This window comes from Callospermophilus lateralis, chromosome 12 (genome assembly GCF_048772815.1).
Source record: "Callospermophilus lateralis isolate mCalLat2 chromosome 12, mCalLat2.hap1, whole genome shotgun sequence".
In the NCBI taxonomy this organism is placed as follows: domain Eukaryota; kingdom Metazoa; phylum Chordata; class Mammalia; order Rodentia; family Sciuridae; genus Callospermophilus; species Callospermophilus lateralis.
The window spans coordinates 30,819,505-30,839,828 of NC_135316.1; the positions used below are offsets into that span (position 1 = coordinate 30,819,505).

General features: G+C 40.6%; 1 protein-coding gene across 2 annotated transcripts in view; it reads left to right on the plus strand.

Moving 5' to 3' along the window:
* Positions 1–19,866, plus strand: part of LOC143411875 (phospholipid-transporting ATPase IB) — a 606,876-nt gene extending 587,010 nt beyond the window's left edge. For both annotated transcript variants that reach the window (XM_076872750.2, XM_076872751.2), the window contains 2 exons: positions 12,301–12,395; positions 19,769–19,866. In XM_076872750.2, the coding sequence (XP_076728865.2) occupies positions 12,301–12,395; positions 19,769–19,866 (193 nt within the window). The remainder of the gene's footprint in view (positions 1–12,300; positions 12,396–19,768) is intronic.
* The last annotated feature ends 458 nt before the right edge of the window (positions 19,867–20,324 follow it).

Consider the following 20,324-nt stretch of genomic DNA (forward strand, 5'->3'; position numbering starts at 1 on the left):
GATGCTGAGGATGGAACCCAGAGCCTGCATTTTCTATCATTGAACTATACCTCCAGCTTTCCCTCTGCTTCCTTGTACTCGTTCTCTCCTCCTCTTATTTTATTTTATTTCACTTATTTGTACTCTTAGGGATTGAACCTGGGGTACTTACTCTACCACTATAACCTTTTTACTTTGACAGAGACTCTTGCTACCTTCCTGGCCTGGAACTTGCAATCTTTCTGAATAAGATAGGAGATAGGGTTTCTCCTCCTCTTATCTGTGACCATCTTTCATTTCAAAGGTTATCTCTGCCTTTTTCTAAAAACCCTTCCCACCTTTCGGAGTTCTTTTCTTGCCTCCTTCCACTTAAAGGAGGCCATTGTTCTCATGTTTGGGGAAGGGCGAACTTTGGATCTAGGCCAAAATCAGGAAGGTTGGGGGAGTCTCCCTCCACCTCATTGTTTGCTCGTCTGAGAAGTGACTATTCAGAAAACTTGACCATCCTATGGTCCCAGGAATTCCCTGTATTTAAAAAGAGGTTCCCATAGACTTGATCTTAGAAGGTCAGCAGGCCAGCTCCTTCCGACCTTCTGCAGGAGAAAGGTGAATCAAGGTTGTGATTTCAGGAGAAAGATGGAGGGCCTTGTGGCCTTGTGTTTTCCACCATTGTCTTTGCTTGCTTTTGTGCTTTGGCCCAGTCTACATTTTTTTCCTTCATCCTTTCAATAAATAGTTGTCACTCACCTCTGCTGTGCTGGGGATGAAACCCAAACCTTGATCCTGAAGATCAAACCCAGGACCTTCCACATGCTAAGCTGTACCACTGAGCTACATTCCCAGCCCAACAAGCGGTTCTTGAACACCTTCTATATGCCCGGTACTGTTTCTGGTGCTAGAGATGTTAACTGTAAAAACCAAACCAAACAAAAAATCCATGCCCTATAGAATTAATTTTTTTTTAATTGGGGAACATAGTAATAAATTCAAAGTATGTAGTGGAAAATGTGATACAGAAAGCAAAGCCAGGTATGAGTACAGAGAGGCGAAGTCACAGAGGAGGGTGGTCTGAGTGAATGGAAGAAGAGAGCCATGTCAGTGAAAAGAACATTCCAGGCAGAAAGCAAGTGCAAAGGCCCTGGTGTGGGAAAACATTGAGAGTTTCAGGATTTTCAGGAAAGGCTACACGGCTAGAGCAGAGACAGGGAAGGAAAGCAGAGGTGGAAATTTGAGCAAAAACTGGGGTCTTTGCATTTATGATTTTGTGATTTTGAGCAGTTAAGTGGCATGGTCCTATCTTTAGACATAGAATTTTAAAAGAACCTTCAGCCTATGAAGCTTCATGGTGTTTCACCACAATATTGTTTTGTGTTGTCCTTTCTCCCAAATTTCCCTATTGGTAAATGAACAGAGCCTAGACCATTCCTCAGTCACCCATTCCTCCCAGGCCTCTTCCACCCCCCACACAGCATTTTGCCCGAGGCCTTCCTAGGTCAGCCAGGTGCCCTGCTAATTTATCTGTTCCTAGCAGCCCATGACTCCAAGTTGACCTCTTCGTGGGCTTGCCAACTGTAGAGCTCCAGCTTATTTGAAAGAAGCCTCACTACCTCGTTGCAAGTCGTGGAATGAGGTAATGGTTTCCACATGTGCCGAGGCTGTCATTCAAACTCTCCTTTGGCTGCTCAGCTAATGAGGTCAGAATGGCTCCGCTGGGATGGTGGCCTGTCCCTCAGGTAGTGTGCCTACAGGATAGGTAGGTAGGCGACTGTCTCCCACCCCTATATACAGAGCTTGGCAAAACAGCATTTCTCAGCACTGCTTAGAAAGAGGGTGGGTGTCACTGTAGAGAAACTAAAATGCATAAGAAAGAAATGCATAAAAACAAGTGGGGATTTTTAAACTTTTTATTTGGAGATAATTGTAGCTTCACATCAAGTTAGAAGAAATAATACAGAGAAATTTCATGGATCCTTGACCCATTCCCCCACCCCCCATGATAACATCTTGGAAATTGTAGTCCAATATCACAACCAGGAAATTGACATTGATACAGTCACCATGTGTTATGGTTTGGATTTTTTTCTTCTTTCTTTTCTTTTTTTTTTCCCTTAACCTAAATGTGCCCCCAAATCTCATTTTTTGCAGCAGTGTTCATAGGTAGGAGTTCTGGGAATTGACTGGATGTGAAGGCTCTGATCTCGTGAATGGATTAATCTGTGTATGGATTCATAGCTTAATGGGTTTAGGAGGAGGGTCTTTGTTATAGAAGCTAGCTCTCTGCTTCCTGGTTGCCATGAGTGGAGTAGTTTTGCTTTGCCTCACAATCCCCGCCATGATGTTCCATCTGATCACAGGTCCAAGGCCATGGGTCCAAGCATCCATGGACTGAAACCTCTGAAACCATGAGCCAAAATACATTGTTCTACATTTTAAATTGTTTTTCTCAGGTATTTTGTCACAGCAACAGAAAAGTGACTAATACACCAGGCAAACACATTTCCAACACCAAAAGGATCCCCTCAGGTTGTTCTTTCATAACTATCTCCTTAATTCCAGGCAACCATTAATCTCTTCTCTATTTTTATAATTTTGGCATTTCAAGGATGGTGTATGAGGAATCATATAAAATATGACCTTTTTGAGTGACTTTTTTCACTCAGCATTATTCTCCAGAGCTTCACCCATGTTGTTAAATAAATTGCTAATTTCTTCCCTCTTTACTACAGAGTAGTGTTCCGTACTGTGAATTTAATACACGTTGTTCAACCAGTCACCTGGTGAAAGATGTTTGAGTTTCTGGTTTGGGGCTATTATAAAGCTCTTATAGATACTTGTTTACATATTTTTGAGAAAACATTGTCTAATTTCTCTGAAATAGATGTCCAAGATTACATTAGCTGTCCAAGATTACGTTAGCTGGTAGTTACATAATTTTTATTTTTAATAACAACCATCTAATTAGTTCATGATTCTGTGGGTTGGCAATTTGAGCTATGTATTAGCTCTAGTTTATCTGATTTTTTTTCTTTTTTTTTTTTGAGGTATAATTTTAACACAAACTTCACCATCTTAAAATGTATCATTCAATAGTTTTTAACATTTTCACAAGAATGTAGTATATTTGATTTCAAAGAAATTGACAAGCGCTTTTTAGAGTGGTTATACCATGTTATATTCCCGATGGTGATATAGGAGTGAACCAGTTTCTTGCTAGCATTCTGTTGTTAATTTTTAAAACATGTGATAAGTGTTTAGTGATCTCACATTGTGATTTTAATTTACATTTCCCTAATGGCTCATGATATTGAACATCTTTTCATGTGTTTTTTTGATATATATATATATATATATATATATATATATATATATATATATATATATATATATTCTCTCCGGCAAAATGTCTCCTCATGTCATTTAATCATTTTCTAACTGGAATCTTTATTTTGTATTGTGTTGAGTTGCAAGAGTCTTTATATATCTAGATATAGATATTGATTAGATATTAGTCCTCTGTCATATATGTGATCTACAAATGTTTTCTACCACCCTATAGCTTGTCCTTTTTGACCTCACAATAGGATCTTTCTCAAAAGAAAAGTTTCTAATTTTAGTGAAGTCCAAACTATCCATATTTCTTTATGAGTTTTGCTTCTGGTGTTAAGTTTAAGAGCTTGATCATATTATATAACGCTAGATCACAAAAATATCCTGTTATTTTTCTTCCTTAAAAGTTCTGTAGTTCTATATTTTATTTTCAAGTCTGTGATCCATGTTAACATTTGCATAAGATATGAGACTTACAGATTTTTTTGTTATTGATTGTTTAGTTTTGTTGTCTATATGTGTAAATTTCTTGTAGTTTCATTTGTTGAAAAGTTTTCTTCCTTTGAATTACTTTTGCTTTTTTGTCAAAAATTAGACAAAGGGCTGGGGTATAGCTTAATGGTAGATTATTTCCTTAGCTTGCATAAGGCCTTGGGTTCAATCCCTAGCACTGCAAAAAGAAGAGAAAAACAACAACAACAAAAAAATTAGATGGGAATGTTTGTGTCTGTTTCTGGATTCTCTATTTCTTTCCATTTAACTATGTGTTTATTCTTCCACTAATGCTGTAGTAATATAATAAGTTTTTAAATCAGATAGACTGATTCCTCCATTGTACTATTCTTTTCCAGAATGGTTTTACTAATTATTCCTTTGCCTTTCCATATTTTTTAAGGATAATCTCATCTATAGCTATAAAAATGTTTCTGGGGTTTCAATAGCAATTGCAGTAAGCCTAAACTATATTAATTTGGGGAGAATTAATATATTTACAATGTTGAGTCTTATAATGCATGAAAATGGCAAGTCCCTGCATTTATTACTTATTTTCTTTATTTGTTTTAAGTGTGTCCATAATTGCTTATTGAAGCATTTGTATCACAGCTTCTTGTGTGTTTTACATACAGTGTCCAGGGTTGTCAGATGAAAGAGTAGGAGAGTATGTCTCTTCCATCTTTATGGAAGCAGAAGTCTTTCTGGGTGGGAATTTTTAGATTTGGGCTTTGTTACTTTTCCAAATCAATGGTATATGATAAGATGCACTTATTTTATAATAGTCATTTTTATCAGTTTTACCTAGGTTGATGTTTAAGGCAAAAGGACAGTGTGATTTCAAGTGGTTAGTTTATATTTCTTTTTAAACTTTCTTCCCAGCCTCATTTCAGCTATTAGACACAATAGAAAAGGATTGCATGTGTCTGTTTTGCTTTGAAAGTTTGTGAGTGTCCCTTTTTTGTTGGGCTTCACAGGCTGTTCTGAGCTCTGACCAGAGGCCACTGCAGAGAGATACCATCTATTTTGAGGCTGTAAATCTGTTATTTCCCCTTGCAGGTTTTTTGCCTAGGCATTTGGTACAACTTCTTGGATAAACTTTTTTTTTTTTTTTTTTTTTTGACAGAAAATCACCCAAACTACACTGTAAAAGAGTGAAATTACTTCCAACATCCAAAATCATCCTCCTTTCCCTGTTGTCCAAATCCTTAATTTTGAAGGAAGACAACGCTTTACTCATATCCTGATCCCAATTCTGGTAGTCCAGGAAGGACTGTGGTTTTTTTTGTTTGGTTTGTTGTTGTTTTTGTTGTTGTTGGAATGGGATTTATATGAAGGTGAGTTTACCTTGAACCCTTTTTGTGTCCTCAACCATGCTGGCCTCTGACTGGTCTGTGTAATCTGAATTCTTAAGAAAGTGCTCTACAAAGGCAGGCACTCAAGGTATCTTCTAGAGTTTGGAATGAAGTCTTCTCCCCTCTGTCATTTTTTAAAAAATAATACAGAAGAATTTCTCTTAGCCACTTAGCTCAGCTGTGTCAGCTCGGTGCTGGGCACTGAGGACAGACACAAAGATGATGGCATTGTGCTGTGGACACCCATCAGAAGAGAATAAGGAGTCACAGCACAAATCAGTAAATATGAAGCAACAATGCAATTTTACATATTTAACCATGTCTGCTGTTCTCAGCCCCAGGTAGGTGTTGTGAAAAATGCTGAGAGATTGTAGGACTTCTGTCCAGGCTAAGAGAATGAGTCCCGTAGCTGAGCAAACAGATGGTATGTTGGTATTTCTCGGGAATCAGGTGGCATGGTACCTCCGCCTCTCTCTGCTTGCTCTCCATGGCTGTCTACAAGTTCAGCAGTCCCAACATGACATGCCCAACTCAGATGCCATTGTCCCATGGGCTCCTGAATACCTCAGAGGCCACTCGAAGGCCTCTGAAACTGGACTCGTTCCCACAAAACCTGTTCTTCCTCCAGCAATGAACTGATCCATGCATTTTTCAAGATGTAGCTTCAAAGTTAATTCCTCTGGAAGCCTTCCAGAACCTTCTTTGAGTTCTTTGCTCCATTCCACAATTGTTGAGCCTGACATAATCTCTACGAGGGCATGCATCACCTTTCATCATGATATTTATCTACATAGCAAGGTTCCTTAGAAACTGAGCCACATGAGGCCTGAGACTGTATCTTGGGTAACTTTGTTTCCCATGCTGGGTCTCACACACAATAGGGGCTGCATAAATGCTGAACAAATGAAAAGTCGGGAAGTCAGGTTTTAAAAATGGGATGTATATGGATTGGCAGAAAGAGGGAAGGAGAATAATTTCTACCATCTATTAGAATGGAATTTCTGAAGGGCTCCTAGCTCCAGGGTATATAAATAGATATAACCCTTGCCTTATTAGAATCTTAGGCTGGAAAGCCTATTTGCTTTATTTTTGTTATTCCCCCATTATGTAAATGTGTTGATAACTAAGGGAAGGCTTTTGATTCTATAGAGGCCCAGAGAGGTTCAGGATATCCTTGAGTCCAAAAGGTTTTCATTTCCTAATGTTCAAATTGTTATGAGTAAACAAGTTACCAGTTGAGGCTATGAAATGTCATTCTGTAAGGATCCTTAAAAGCAGTTTAGAATTTCAGCATCCTCAAGGACTGGTAGATGTTTTGCCTTAAACTAAAGCAAGGGAAATTTGGGCAAGCTTTGTTCTTGAGGGTCCAGTCACATCTATGCTTTGTTGCAGTTATTTTATTTTATTATGCAAGGGATCAAACACAGGACCTTATATATATATGAGGCAAACTCTATACCACTGAGCTACACCCCCAGCCCACATCTATGTTTTCAAAACTACCCAGTAACTAATTTTAAAATGAGTTTCTAAAAATGCTTATTTGGTTGTGATTTTGCTGCAGTGTCTGCTGTGATTCCTATCAGCTGTAGGAACTGCTGACATCTAAAACTCGGGCTAGATCTCCACCCTCCTGCTCTTCGGCAGTTAGGCATGTGTGAGTTTTGCAGGAATAGCTTCCTAACAGAAATGTGGATGTAAGAGTTTATTTTTCCCCAACATAACCCTTCTCAGCTCTCTGCTCCTTCCTGAGACTGCTCATTTTTCAGGACAGGAATATAACACCTTCTCTAGGGTATGTCAGCTTCTAAAAAGAGCCTGTTTATAAGGACTTGTGTTAGATTAGGTTTCACCATCATTATTGGGGAGGCACCAAGACTGCATGTACCTCTGGTGAATTTGTGTTTACCTAGCACCTTTTCATGTCGGTAGATCCCAGCTAGCATACCTGCTTATGCCAGCGTAGGAAAAAATGTTTTCAAAAGCACTTTAATTCCAGCAGCTCCCACCACTAGAGAAATAAACTATGAAGATGGCATCATTGACAGCAGTTCAGGTGGTGGGAGGAAATTTACCTAAACTTACCTTCTTCTTTCTTTTTAATTGAATTTTTTTTAAATTGTGGAAAAATTCACATAACATAAAGTTTATAATTTTTAAAGTGTTCAGTTCAATGGCATTTAGTACCTTCACAGTGTTGTAAAACTATCCCTACTGTCTAGTTTCAGAACATTTTCATTTCCCCAAAAGGGAACTCCATAATCTTTAAGCAGTTCCTCCCCTGTCTCTCCACCTACTCTCTGCTCTGCAGCCTCTGGCAACCACCAGTCTGCTTTCCGTCTACATATTTGCCCTTTCTGAACATTTCATATAATTATGTATGGCCTTTGGAGTTGATTATAATGCTTTCAAAACTTATTCATGTTGCAGCCTGTATCTACTGAATTCCTTCATATGACTGATTAATAATATTCCATGGTGTGGGTAGGCTATATTTTGTTTATACATTGATCAGTCGATGGGCATTTGAGTTGTTTCCACTTTTTTTGACTCCTGTGAATAATGCTTCTGTGAATATGGTAGATCCCAGCTAGCACATCTGCTTATGCCAGCATAGAAAAAAAATGTTTTCAAAAGCACTCTAATTCCAACAGCTCCCACCACTGGAGGGATAAACTATAAAGATAGCATCATTGTCAGCATTGATCAATTGATGGGCATTTGAGTTGTTTCCACTTTTTGGACTCCTGTGAATAATGCTGCTATGAATATGGTATAAAAGTATCCATCAGAGTCCCTTTTTATCATTTTGGGGATTTATTCAGGAGCTGAACTTTTGGATAGTATGAGAATTTTTATTTAACCTTTTGAGAAGCAAGGGCTGCACCATATTATAGTCCCAGTGATGTGAGAGGGTTCCAGCTTTTCCACATCCTTTTCAACAATTTAAAAATTTTCCCACATATTTCTTAATTAGCACATTCTAGTTGTACATAGTGGTGGGATTTGTTGTTACACATTTGTATGTGCACACAATGTGACAATGTCATTTGGCCTATGTCATTCCCCAGTGTTTCCCCCTTTCTTCCCCTCCTTCATCCCCCATCTGTTTCCTCTGCTCTACTGATCCTCCTTCAATTTTCATGAGATCCCCCTCACACCATCCTTTCCTTTTCTCCCCCTCTAGCACATGAGAGAAAACATGTGACTCTTCAATTTTGGCTTATTTCACTTAACACAATGGTCTTAAGTTCCATCCATTTTTCTGAAAATGGCATTATTTCATTTTTTCTTTATGGCTGAATGAAACTCCACTGTGTATATATACCACATTTTCTTTAACCTTCCATCTGTTTATGGACACCTAGGCTGCTTCCACAGTTTGGCTATTGTGAATTGTGCTGCTATAAACATATAAGTATACATGTATTGCTAGAGTATGATGACTTTAATTCTTTAGGATAAATACTGATAAATACTGATAAATACTGAATAGCTGGGTCATATGGTGGTTCCATGCCTTGTCTTTTGAGGAACCTGCATACTGATTTCCACAGTGGTTGTACTAAATTACAATCCCAACAAAAATGTAGAAGTGTTCCTTTTTCTCAAAATCCTCTCCAATATTTGTTATTGTTTGTATTCTTGATGGATGCCATTTTGACTGGAATGAGATGAAATCTCAACTGCTAACGATACTGAACATTCTTTCATATATATGTTGGACATTTGTATTTCTTCTTTTGAGAAGTGTCTATTTAGTTCATTTGCCCATTTATTACTTGGGTTAATTGAGGGGGGTTGGTGTTCAGTTTTTTGAGTTCTTTTCATTTTCTGGATATTAATCCTCTATCAAAATAGTAGGTAGCAAAGATTTTCTCCCATTCTATAGGTTCCCTCTTTAAATTCTTATTTTTTTCCTTTGCTGTGCAGAAGCTTTTTAATTTGATGCCATCTAATTTATTATTTCATGGCATTATTTTCTAAGCTTTAAAAAGTCAGTGCCTATGCCTACATGTTGGAATGTTGACCCTACATTTTCTTCTAGAACTTGCTAATTTCTGGTCTAATTCTTAGATCTTTGATCCATTTTGGGTTAATTTTTGTGCAGGTGAGAGAGAGATAAGAGTTTGGTTTTATCCTTCCACATAAGGATAATCAGTTTTAGCAGCATCATTTGTTTCAAAAGGCTGTCTTTTCCCCCATGTATCTTTTTGGCCCTTTGTCAAGGATCAGATGACTGTATCTGTATGGGTTTGTCTCTGTGTCTTCTATTCTGTACCATTGGTCTATGTATCTACTTTTATGCCAGTACCATGCAGGTTTTGTTGCTATACTTCTGTTGTATAATTTGAAGTCAGGCTTTGTGATGCTTTCAGCATTACTTTTTTGGCTTATGAATGCTTCAGCTATTCTGGGTCTTTTACTCTTCCAAATGAATTTTAGAACTGTTTTTTTTTTTTTTCCTAGATCTGTAAAGAACATCATTGGTATTTTTAATTACATTGAATCTGTATTTTACTTTTAGTAGTATGGCCATCTTGACAATATTAATTCTGTCTATCCATCTTCTTGTGTATTCTTTCTTTCTTGGGTGTTCTATATTTTTCATTGTAGATCCTTGATTAGAATTATTCCTAAGTTTTTGTGTGTTTTTGAGATATTCAACAATTTAAAAAAATTTTTTTGGTTTTATTTGCTTGTTGTTTATAGTCTTCTTAGTAAGTATGTAGTGCTGGGTCACCGTGGTCTTGACATTCATTTTCCTAGTGATTAATGATGTTGAGCATCTTTTTCAGTACTTATTGGCCATTGTGAATCTTCTTTGCATAAATATTTATTCAAATCTTTTGCCCATTTTTAAACTGGATTAACAATTTATTAATTCTGTCTATCCATCTTTTTGTGTATTCTTTCTTTCTGGATTGTTTATCTTTTTGCTATTGAGTTGCAATTACTTTACGTTCTGCATATGAGAACTGAATCAAATATGATCAGTATATCTGCATTTTCCCCCTTTTGTGGTTATCTTTTCACTTTGTTGATCATCTCCTTTGGAGATCAAAAGTTTTTATTTTTATTTCAATTTTTATTTGTTCTTTGAGGGTCAGGCCTCACTGTATTGCCCAGGCTGACCTCAATTTCCTGGGCTCAGGTGACCCTCCTACCTCAGTCTCCCAAACACCTGGACTTCAAGTGTGTATCACTTCACCCATTTTAGAAGATTTTAATTTTAATTAAGTCTAATTTATCAATTTGTTATTTTTTGTACTTCTATAGTTTAGGCATGAAAAATGAAGTAATTGAAGTTAAAGCACATTGGACAATTTCAAAGTAGATTAGAAAAAGGTGAAAGGAGTAAAGAAATGGAAAGTGTGGTGAAATTTACCGATGTGGAAAATAAAATTATATATGTGTGTACATGTACACATATCTAACACATTGTGTGTGTGTGTGTGTGTGTGTGTGTGTGTGTGTGTTAGGAACTTCAGGACAAGAAAAAATAGAGAATGGAAGCAGAATTCACAGTTTTTTCATGAAGATAAACAAATCTGAAGACCCAAGGAGCTTATACGTAGTCACACTAAATGTTGTTTGAAACCACAGAACATCAAAGACAAACAGAATTGTCATAAAAGCGACCAGTAGGAAAATACAGATTACTTGCAAAAAATGGCAATCAAATTAAGTTAGCTTCAGGGCTGAACACAAACAGTCAGGAAAAATCAGAATTGGTTGTTCTAAAGCCTTTGCACCATCCCAGAAGCCAATTATTATTTTCTGACTTTTGACTTTGTCAAATATTGGAGGTTAGTTTAGAATCTAAGAGTGATCACTCAAATTAATAAAATGCCTCTAAACCAGTAGGCAAATAAATAAATAAATAAATAAATAAATAAGGAAGGAGAGAAAAGAGCAAAGAAAAGCATGCTAAAAAGCAAGTATGATATAAATGATACCACTTGGATATTTTATAATTGTCTATTAATTATAAATACATATATATGGTGCAAATAAAATATGGACAGCAAGATTATTTCCAAATTTTCTTATAGCAGCAAGAAGAATAGGACCAGGGAGGAGTATAAGGGCACTTTATATTTGAGATTTTATTATTTCATTAAAGTCTGAAGTAATGGGCTAAGGGTATGGCTCAGTGGTATAGCACATGCTTAGTATGCACAAGAGCCTGGATTCCAGCCCCAGCATCCCCAATTCTGAACTAGTTATCACAACCAGACCCACTCCTGACATTTGCAGGCCTTGGTATATGGAGACTGCGTACCACATTTATGTATGTGAAAATTATAAACTGACATCAAAGCTGTATGAACATGCTCCCTCTCAAAGTCTTAGTGCACTATATTCATCCTTCTTGTGATGTGAGATAATGTAAATGGTGAGAGGAAGGGAGGTGAATGATGTGCTCAGAATGTACCCAATTTGAAACCTATGAATTGTCTATTTCTGGAATTCTCCATTTAAATGTTTCCATTGTGGTTGACCACATACCTGAAACTGTGGAAAGAGAAACAAAGTATTGGGTTGAGGCTGCTGTAAATAATAGCCAACCTCTGGGAAAGGTTCATATTTCTTCACAGCAGTGGCACCTTGGAGGGCATATTCAGGAATGGCAGGGAGAGTTCCTAATTCCTGAGTTTTAGAAGAAAACTCATATAGATTTTTCATTGTGGTTCAAACTAAGCATTGGGGCTATGCAGAAAGAAGCCGCCTCTGCCTGGGGTCCTGTGGCATGTGAGCGCTCTCTTCCTGCAGATGCCTGGGCTTCAGAAAGGGAAGGTGAGTGCAGGTGGGGGTGAAGCCTTAGGACTTGACTGTGGAAACACATCACTCCAGGTTCTGCCTGGAATGAAAAGGGCACTTATAAGCACCTCTAAGTGAGGAGGGAGGCTCTGGAGGCCAACGGGACTTAAAAGAGGGAGCAGTGCACTCAACATGCCTAGATAGCATCTACTGTAAATAACCGGGCAGCTTGGGAAACTGAACCTTTTCCTTGATGTGGGAGGCTTTCTGCCACCCCAGTCAATCTGTCTGATCTTACAGCCTGAAGTTATTCACCTCACCGACTCCCTTGGAAACTGTGTTGAGCTGACCTGGATCCTGACTGTGTTTGCTTTCCCTGCAGAATGAACGAGCGTGACCGCTTGATAAAGAGGCTCGGCAGGAAGACACCCCCGACCCTCTTCCTTGGTGGCTCTGTGAACCAGCAGTGTGTCTCACGTGAGTACATGCTGTCGTCCTAGACAGGGCAACGGGACCTGGGTAGAGCCAGGAGGGCAGCAAGCTGCAGGAACTCCAAGTAGTGCTAATCAGCCAAAGGTGTGCTTTGGAAGTTCACATATTTGACCCCAAGACAAATACAGCTTGAATGTTGGGAATTCCCTCAAACCCAATCAATTGCCTGAATGACAAAAACCTTAAACCTAAAATCCTGCTATGGTTAAGATCCTTCTGTCAGCCTCCAAAGAGAATTTTTAAAAATTGAAGTGATATTAGTGTTCAATTACTGCCTTCACTGATAGCGATATGGATTGCTTTGCTTTTTGGTATAATAATTGTAATGATAACAATTGGGCAGGGGGAATCTCTTCTTTTCCCATGAAGGCTGACCCATGTCTAAGATTGCCATACCCCCCATCACCCCCAGACCCAGAGGAGTAGAGAGTGAGCTGTGATTGACCCCCCTCCCCAACACACACACACACACACACACACACACACACACACTCTTACTTTGGAGCTCTTAGGAGAGCTCCTCGGCTTCTTTTTAGCGATGCACCCATTCAGCTGCCAGCGAGAGAGCCCAGGCTGCCTTCCCCCAGGGGTCTGGGAACCAGCCTATGCCTCTAGAGATCCTGCTTCCTTTTCCAGCCCATACCCCTCTCTTCTAATTGAGCACAGGTCATCTCTTTATCCCAGACCCTACTCCCTGCTTCCTGTCCCTCCCTGAAAATTTTAGAAGGAAGCATCTGGTAAAAGAGAACACCTTATGAAACACTGAAAACAGCCCAGGTGTCCATGGATTTGTATGGGGTTCAGTTGCACTCCATCTGTCAACAGAGATTCCCAGGCCTTCTCAATGGAAAGAGAAGGTGAGGTGCAGCACATGGCCACCTTAGAGTAATCCACTCCCTCTCTCCTCTTCCCCATGTGGAATATCCCTTTGAGATACAGGGGCCTGACCTGTCTATGAATGTCCCTCTATGCCAAGGGTTAGGCACCAGCCCTGAGAGTACAAAGCAAGCTCAAATCAGGAGAGTAGTGACCCAGTGAGGCCCTGTGGGATATAGGTCACAGCCACTGGTCTCTGACTGACAGAGGTCAAGTTCAGAGGTTTGATGGGATCTTCCAAGGAGTGCACCCCCACTGAGTTGGGCAACCTGGGTTCCTTTCTTTGCTCTTCCATTTTTCTGTGACCATGGGTAAGAAAAATTTCTGCATCTATAAGATGAGGGCAATAGGAAAACCTGGCTGGGTGATCAAGAAGATTATTTGAGATCATATACATAAAGTGCCTAGAGCTGTGCTGGACTATAGAGAGTTAGGTATGACTGTAATAATGACAATGATGATGCTGATGCCATTAGCTGAGTAACTGTGGGCAACTTACATATTTCTCTAAATTTCTTCTCTGGGAAAGAAAATACAATTATAATAATATGCATGCAGCCTTATGCATCTTCTGTATGCCATACACAGAGAAAACACATACAGATTCCCTAAACCACAGTGTTCATGCTACAGAGCTACTCTGCTCCTCTAGAAAATGTCTCAAAGTAACCATAGGGGAAAAAAAAAACATTTGCAGGATTAGGGGTATGGTTGGATGGTTATCTAGCAAGCACAAAAACCTGGGTTCTGTGCAGAAAAGAAAGAAAGGACATATACAATGTGTGTGTGTGTGTGTGTGTGTGTTGCAATCAAAGACCAAGTGGAGAGCCTTAAAGAGTCCAAATGATTTTCTTAAGTCAACATTTTGAAGGCAAAAAAAAAAAAAAAATCTACTGAACAAATATAAGAAATAAGTCAGCTTCTAGTATCATACCACATTTTTAAAATACTTGATGACTAATACGAGGGCCTCTTAGACAATTTAAGACACTCTGTCATTAATACTGAGAGAGGACCATTGAGTAGTCAGAACTCTGGACTGTCCCCCTGCATGTGTCCATCTGCTGTTTAGGCCTCAGTTTCCTTAGGAAACTGGAAGACTTTAACTTGGTAGTATTTTTAGTTTCTGCTGTGATCTGGATTTGACCATGTGGTCTGGTTTGAACGTATCCCCCAAGGTTTATGTGTTGAAATTTAATCCCCGCTGTGAGGTATTACGATGATAGAAATTTAATCCAACTGTGTATTTAGACATGGAGTCTTTGGGAGTTGATTGGAATTAGATAAGGTCCTCAGGGTGGAGCTGCCATGACTGAATCCCAATGACTTTACAAGAAGACAGATCAGAAGAGACGCTTGTGTGCTTCCTATCTCCTGTCATGTGATGCTGTCTGCTACCTTGGAACTCTGCTGGCAAGAAGGCCATCACCAGATGAGGCCCCTCAACCTTGCACCTCTAGAACTATAAGCCAAAGTAAACCTCTTATCTTTCTAATGTTCACAGCAATCAGGTATTTCATTATAAGAACAAGAAAACCCAGACTAATATAGTGCCTTCCAACCACCAATGAACAATATTTACAACTGAGATCAAGTGTTTCCTACATAGTCTATCATCCCTGTGGTCTTCCCACTTCTGTGGCTGTTAGGAATCTTTGTCTAGACAGGAAACTGCTACTTTCATTAAGGAGCTATCAGATCTCTGATTTCAAGGAATGCTACTTAAGGGAAATCTTATTCCAAAATAAATGAAAAGGAAAAAAAACATGATTTTTATGAACTTCATCAAATGTTCTACCTGGACAAGACAAACAACTAAGAAATTTACCCTCTCCCCATTTTCTTCCACCTCCCCAGCCGCTCCCTGAATTCTGGTGGAGGTTGATCTTTAGGAATAGATGAATTAGGAAGCCAGCTAGGGAAAGTTCACAAGTTGGGTGAGTGGAGTGCTTCCTCCAGGGCCACTTCAGGGTTTTCCAGCTGTCAGGCCTTCCTGAAAGACAAATGAAAGTGGGAAATGCAAATTACTGAGGGCTTCATCTGAGCTCCTAGTTAAATACTCATTAGGCAGAACCTGCTGAGCAGATCATGCGTCTTTGTCAGGCTATAGGTACAGGCTGAGCAGGTGGAGGCAGGTGAGTACTTCTAGGGCCTGTTGTTCCATTAAAACTTCGCCCACTACAACTTTAACATTCACCAGTCCCAGTTTCTAAAAGGAGAATATTTTATCTGAGCCAGGGAGGATCCACCCACTTCCTAGGGTTAAACTGTCAGACCATCCTCCCTCTACCCGCCAACCCCGTGCTGGGAATGGAAGCCATGGTCTCAGGCACACCAGGCCAGTGCCCTACCATTGATCTACATTCCCAGCTCTTTTCCTATATTTTATTTTATTTCTCTCTAAATATAAGTTGCCCAGGCTGGCCTCGAACTTCTCATTCTCCTACCTCAGCCTCCCAAGTCACTGGGATCACTGGCCCGCATGATTCTGCCTGATCCTTCATTCATTCTTGAATTTCTGAGTTCTCTTTAAGTCTTAGTTGAGATTAATAATAAGAAAGTCTTAGTCTACACCATTCTGGAACATGACGTTAGATCACAGCCAATGAGAACTGAGTGGAGGAGCATTTGACAGTGGCCTTTGGGTGCTCTGCTCACCCTGGGAGAAGAGTTCTACAGCAGGATAAGGCATTTCTATCGGCCTGCTTCTTTGAAGGGAAATCTAGAAATCCTTCCCACCCCAGCGTGGCTAAGTCAGCCCCCAGCCAACCCACAGCAGGCCCACATGGCTGTGGTACTAATGGCAGCTGAGCAAGTTATAACAGCCATGAGCCAAAGAAACTCCCAGAGTTGGGTGCCCACTAGGCAAGACCTGATGTGAATGAAAAACAGGATAAATGAATGACAAAGCTTTTGCTCCTTCCTTACACAAGGAGTAGAGAATCTCAAAAGACAACTACCTTTCCCAAAAAGGACAACCCCAGTATTTATTTTTAAAGTCTCAACAAGTACCCTTCATTTCCTGCCCCCCAGCCCCCCCACCACCACACACAAAAGAAAGTAAATACAGACAGACCCCCAAAAAAGAATAGATAGCAATTATTCTAATTGGACCCACTGTTGAGAGAGACTCCTTTCCTCTCTGACTTGGATCAAGAAGCCTCCCCACTGATGGAGAGTATAAATCAGTACTGAACAAGGAGAAGACTCTGCCTCCTGGGTATAGTTATCCAAGGAAGTATCCTGGAATTTATACAGAAGGCTGGAGCTGTGAGAGAACTTAGCCTTCATTGGCCCAGGTCATTTATTTTACAGAAAAGTAAACCAAGACCAGAAAACCTAAAAAGTCCAAGATTGCCAAGCAATAACCAAGCAAGGACTAGACACCTAGTAGGACCCAATACCTCAGCTTCTTGGGCTTCCTGGATCCAAGATGAAAGCAGAGTGGACAAAGCTGTCATCAGGGTGGGGATCTCAGTAGTCCCCTGCCTGCCACGGAAGTGTTTATAAAGAGCGTTTAGAATTACAGGAGGAGACCGGTTGTTGGTCGGAACAACCTTGGTCAGACTGAGAGCCTCCCTGGCAGTGGAGCATGGCTGCAGCCACATTTGGAGGCCGAACTGCCATTCCATGGCACATCCCATCCAGGGACAGCTGCCACATAGCCCCTCAGGGACACATCAGCCATTTATTAGAAATGTTGATTTTTAAAAGACCAGAGAATGGAAGTTGCCAAGTAGACCACAGTACACAGTCTTGTTACCAGGGGACACTGCTAGATTTTGCTTTGAAACATCCCAGGGAAAGGCGTGTCCTCTTGGACGACACCAAGAATGCTTCACAAAGAACACCTTGTGCAGGGTTTAGGACAGGCTTGTGCCAGAGGGAGGCGGGAGGTGGGGAGCAGCCCCTCCCAAGCCAGCAGTGGCAGTTTCTTCCTCCTGATGAACTCTCGACTTGGTGAAAATCCAAAAGCTCTTAAGGGAATGGGCCTGAGAGGCAGCATTTGCCCATCAGGGCTCAGGAGCAGATCAGGCAAAGACTCTCCAGCCACGAGAAAGCAAAGACAGCTGTGTGGAGAGTGCCCTGAGCAAGTTCAAGGGCTGTGGACTCTGGATGGAACAAGCAGAGCCTCCCCCTCCAGCTGGCTTCCAGTTCAGAGATACGCTGCCTTGTGCCCAGCTGTGTAGGGGCTCACACTAATCTGAGGGCTGCTTGTGGGATTTTTTGTGTGTGTTGCTTTGTTAGAAATAGTGGTGGACAAGTAGACAAAAGTCCCCTGTGGAGGATTCCTCTCTGTCCTCTATGTTCACCCTCACTCGGCTGGGTCTGCCTTCACTGGGGCCCACTCATTCTCCTTTTCTCTCCCTCCTGTAGACTCCTGGTCCAGGCTCTCCTCCTTGCTACTTAACCTCTGTGTCCTCACTTGATCCCCAGGCCACCTCTGCAGTCCAGCGCTTTGCCTCCTGGGTGGCCCACCTGGGAGCCTTTGCGCCACTGGCAGGCATGCTCATCTGAAGAGTTAGGAAGCCAGACCAAGGACAAGGACTCTGGATTTGTGGGCACACAGAGAAGTAAAAAAACAAATTGCAGGGGCAGCAGGGCTGAGGTTATAGCTCAGTTGGTAGAGTGCTTGCCTCGCATGCACAAGGCCCTGGGTTCAATCCCCAGCACCACAAAAAAAAAAAAAAAAAAAAAAAAAAATATATATATATATATATATATATATATATATATAGGCATTTTCTCCTTCCTCCTTGTCTTTTCCATCCTCACAAGGTCTCTGAAACATTGCTATGGTCTATGGTATGTCTTTTTGCCCTGGCAACTTTCTTCTGTAAGCCAAACATCTGAGGAAATTAACAAACAACCCAGGAGCTGATGCTGATTTCTTTTTCTCCTTTTGGAGTATGAAAATAAGTGAACATTTCCATTGTAGACGTGCATGGATGTTTCTCATGATTGTTAGGCTCTGGACTATGGTGTTTTTTGTTGTTGTTGTTTTTGTCAGGATATCTATGTGAGCTGAGGGACATTTCTGTCCCTCTGCCACAGAATGGTTGCCAATGCAGAAGGAATCGTATCAGATACTTTCTGTGAGAAGGACCAGTTGAAAGCAAAACACCCACTTAGGCTTCTGAACACCAAGCCTCTTTCAGAGCAGTAGATGCAAGAGGGTATAGCCCACAGCACACTGCTCAGGCCTGCTTCCCTATTCTGCCACTCACCTGGTCTGTGACTTTGGACCCGTCACAAAAATCTCTTTCCCAGCTGAAAAGTGGTAAGAATAGAATTACATATTTCTTAGGGTTTCTGGGATGATCAAATGAGCATTATGCAAATGGTATGTGGATCAATGTCTTGAACACATAGCACTTAAAAAGTGTTGGTGATTATTTACTATTATCATGTAAACTGATTGTGAGAATGTGGCCACATGATGAGTCCATGATGAGTTCGATCACTAAATTCCTCTTGATTTTATCATGGGTTCTTTCATTTTATTTACATAGAAATAAACCCATATCAGTTACTTATTATGAGTACAAATCAGTACAGTTCCCTATTAGTGTAGTGTGTGTTTTTCCTGATATGTTTACAGCTTCATAAGTTAGGAGGCATCCTGCAGCATTAAGTAGATGGAGGCATCTCTCTTGATGGGTAGTGGGAGAGTGACCCATTGTTTATGCTACCCACACTGAGCTTAGCTGAAGCACCTTAGGAATAGGAAAGCCACCTGCTCTGGTTCATCTACTATATATCCCTCCCAAAACTTGTGTGGGGATTTAATTACCATTGTGATGGCATTAAGAGATGGGACCTACCAGGCTTGGTCACATGTACTGATCATCCCAGCTTCTTGGAAGGCTAAGGCAGGGGGATCACTTGAGCCCTGCTATTCAAGGCAACATAGCAGGATGCTATCGAGAGAGAGAGAGAGAGAGAGAGAGATAGAGAGAGAGAGAGGACCTTTACCAGGTGATTAGATCTTGAGGACTCTGCTCTCGTGAATGAATTAATATTGTCATCAAGGGACTTGGTTATTGGTTATCTCAGGAGTGGGTTGCCATTCAGTCACTTTCTGACACAGTAAGATGACCCTCACCAGCTGCATCCTGTCCATCTTAGACTTCCCAGCCTCCAGAACCATAAATTATAAACAATACATTCCTATTGTTTATAATTTACCCAGTCTGTGGTATCTTTATTATAGCAGCGGAATACAGTCTTAAGACCCTACCTACTAAGAGAGGTATTAGAGGCATTCCTACCCCAGCATCAGCAGCACTGTGCTGCCACAGGTCTACTTGCCCAGAGTCCCCTTCACAATCACAGGTTTCTCAGTCCTCTCCATTCAAGGCTAAAGAAGCCACATGTTGCATTCCAGTTCAGCTGGAATCCTCAGAAAAGCAGCTTCTCTTAAACCCGGAGCACTCTCAGTTCTCCTGCTAACCACTTCCTCCTGCATGCTTCTCTTTCAGATGGGTACGCCTTTTCTCAAGAAGAACATGGAGCTGTTTCTCAGGAAGAAATAGTTCGTTCTTATGATACCACCCAAAGGAAACAGAGGAAGAAATAAGATACAATTTCTCCTGATTGATCCGAGGGAAGAGATGTGGTTTGTTGCACCAGTGTTAACCCATCTTTGTTAGAGGAGACTGGCGTCAGCAGCCAAATCACCAGAAAACACATTTCTGTGGCCTTAGCCAACCAGTTTGTTAGTTGTTTATTCCCTCGCAAACCTGGAGTATAGACCGCAGGGGAAGCCATTTTTTTCCCTCCTGATTTGTCTGCAGTGCTTGGCCTAACTTCTGTTTACGTTGTTATAAAGCATTCAACTGTGCTCCGTGAGGTGTGAAATTAAAAACATTGTGTTCCACCAATATTTAAACATCAGTACTAGTTGTTCTGGGAGGAAGGGAAAGGAGTTTTATGTTGCGTGAGAGATCCATCTTGGTAATTGGAACAGGGCGCCCTTACTTCCTGTTTGGTTAACTCATAGATTGCATCCAACGTGGGCAGCATGCAAACTTCACT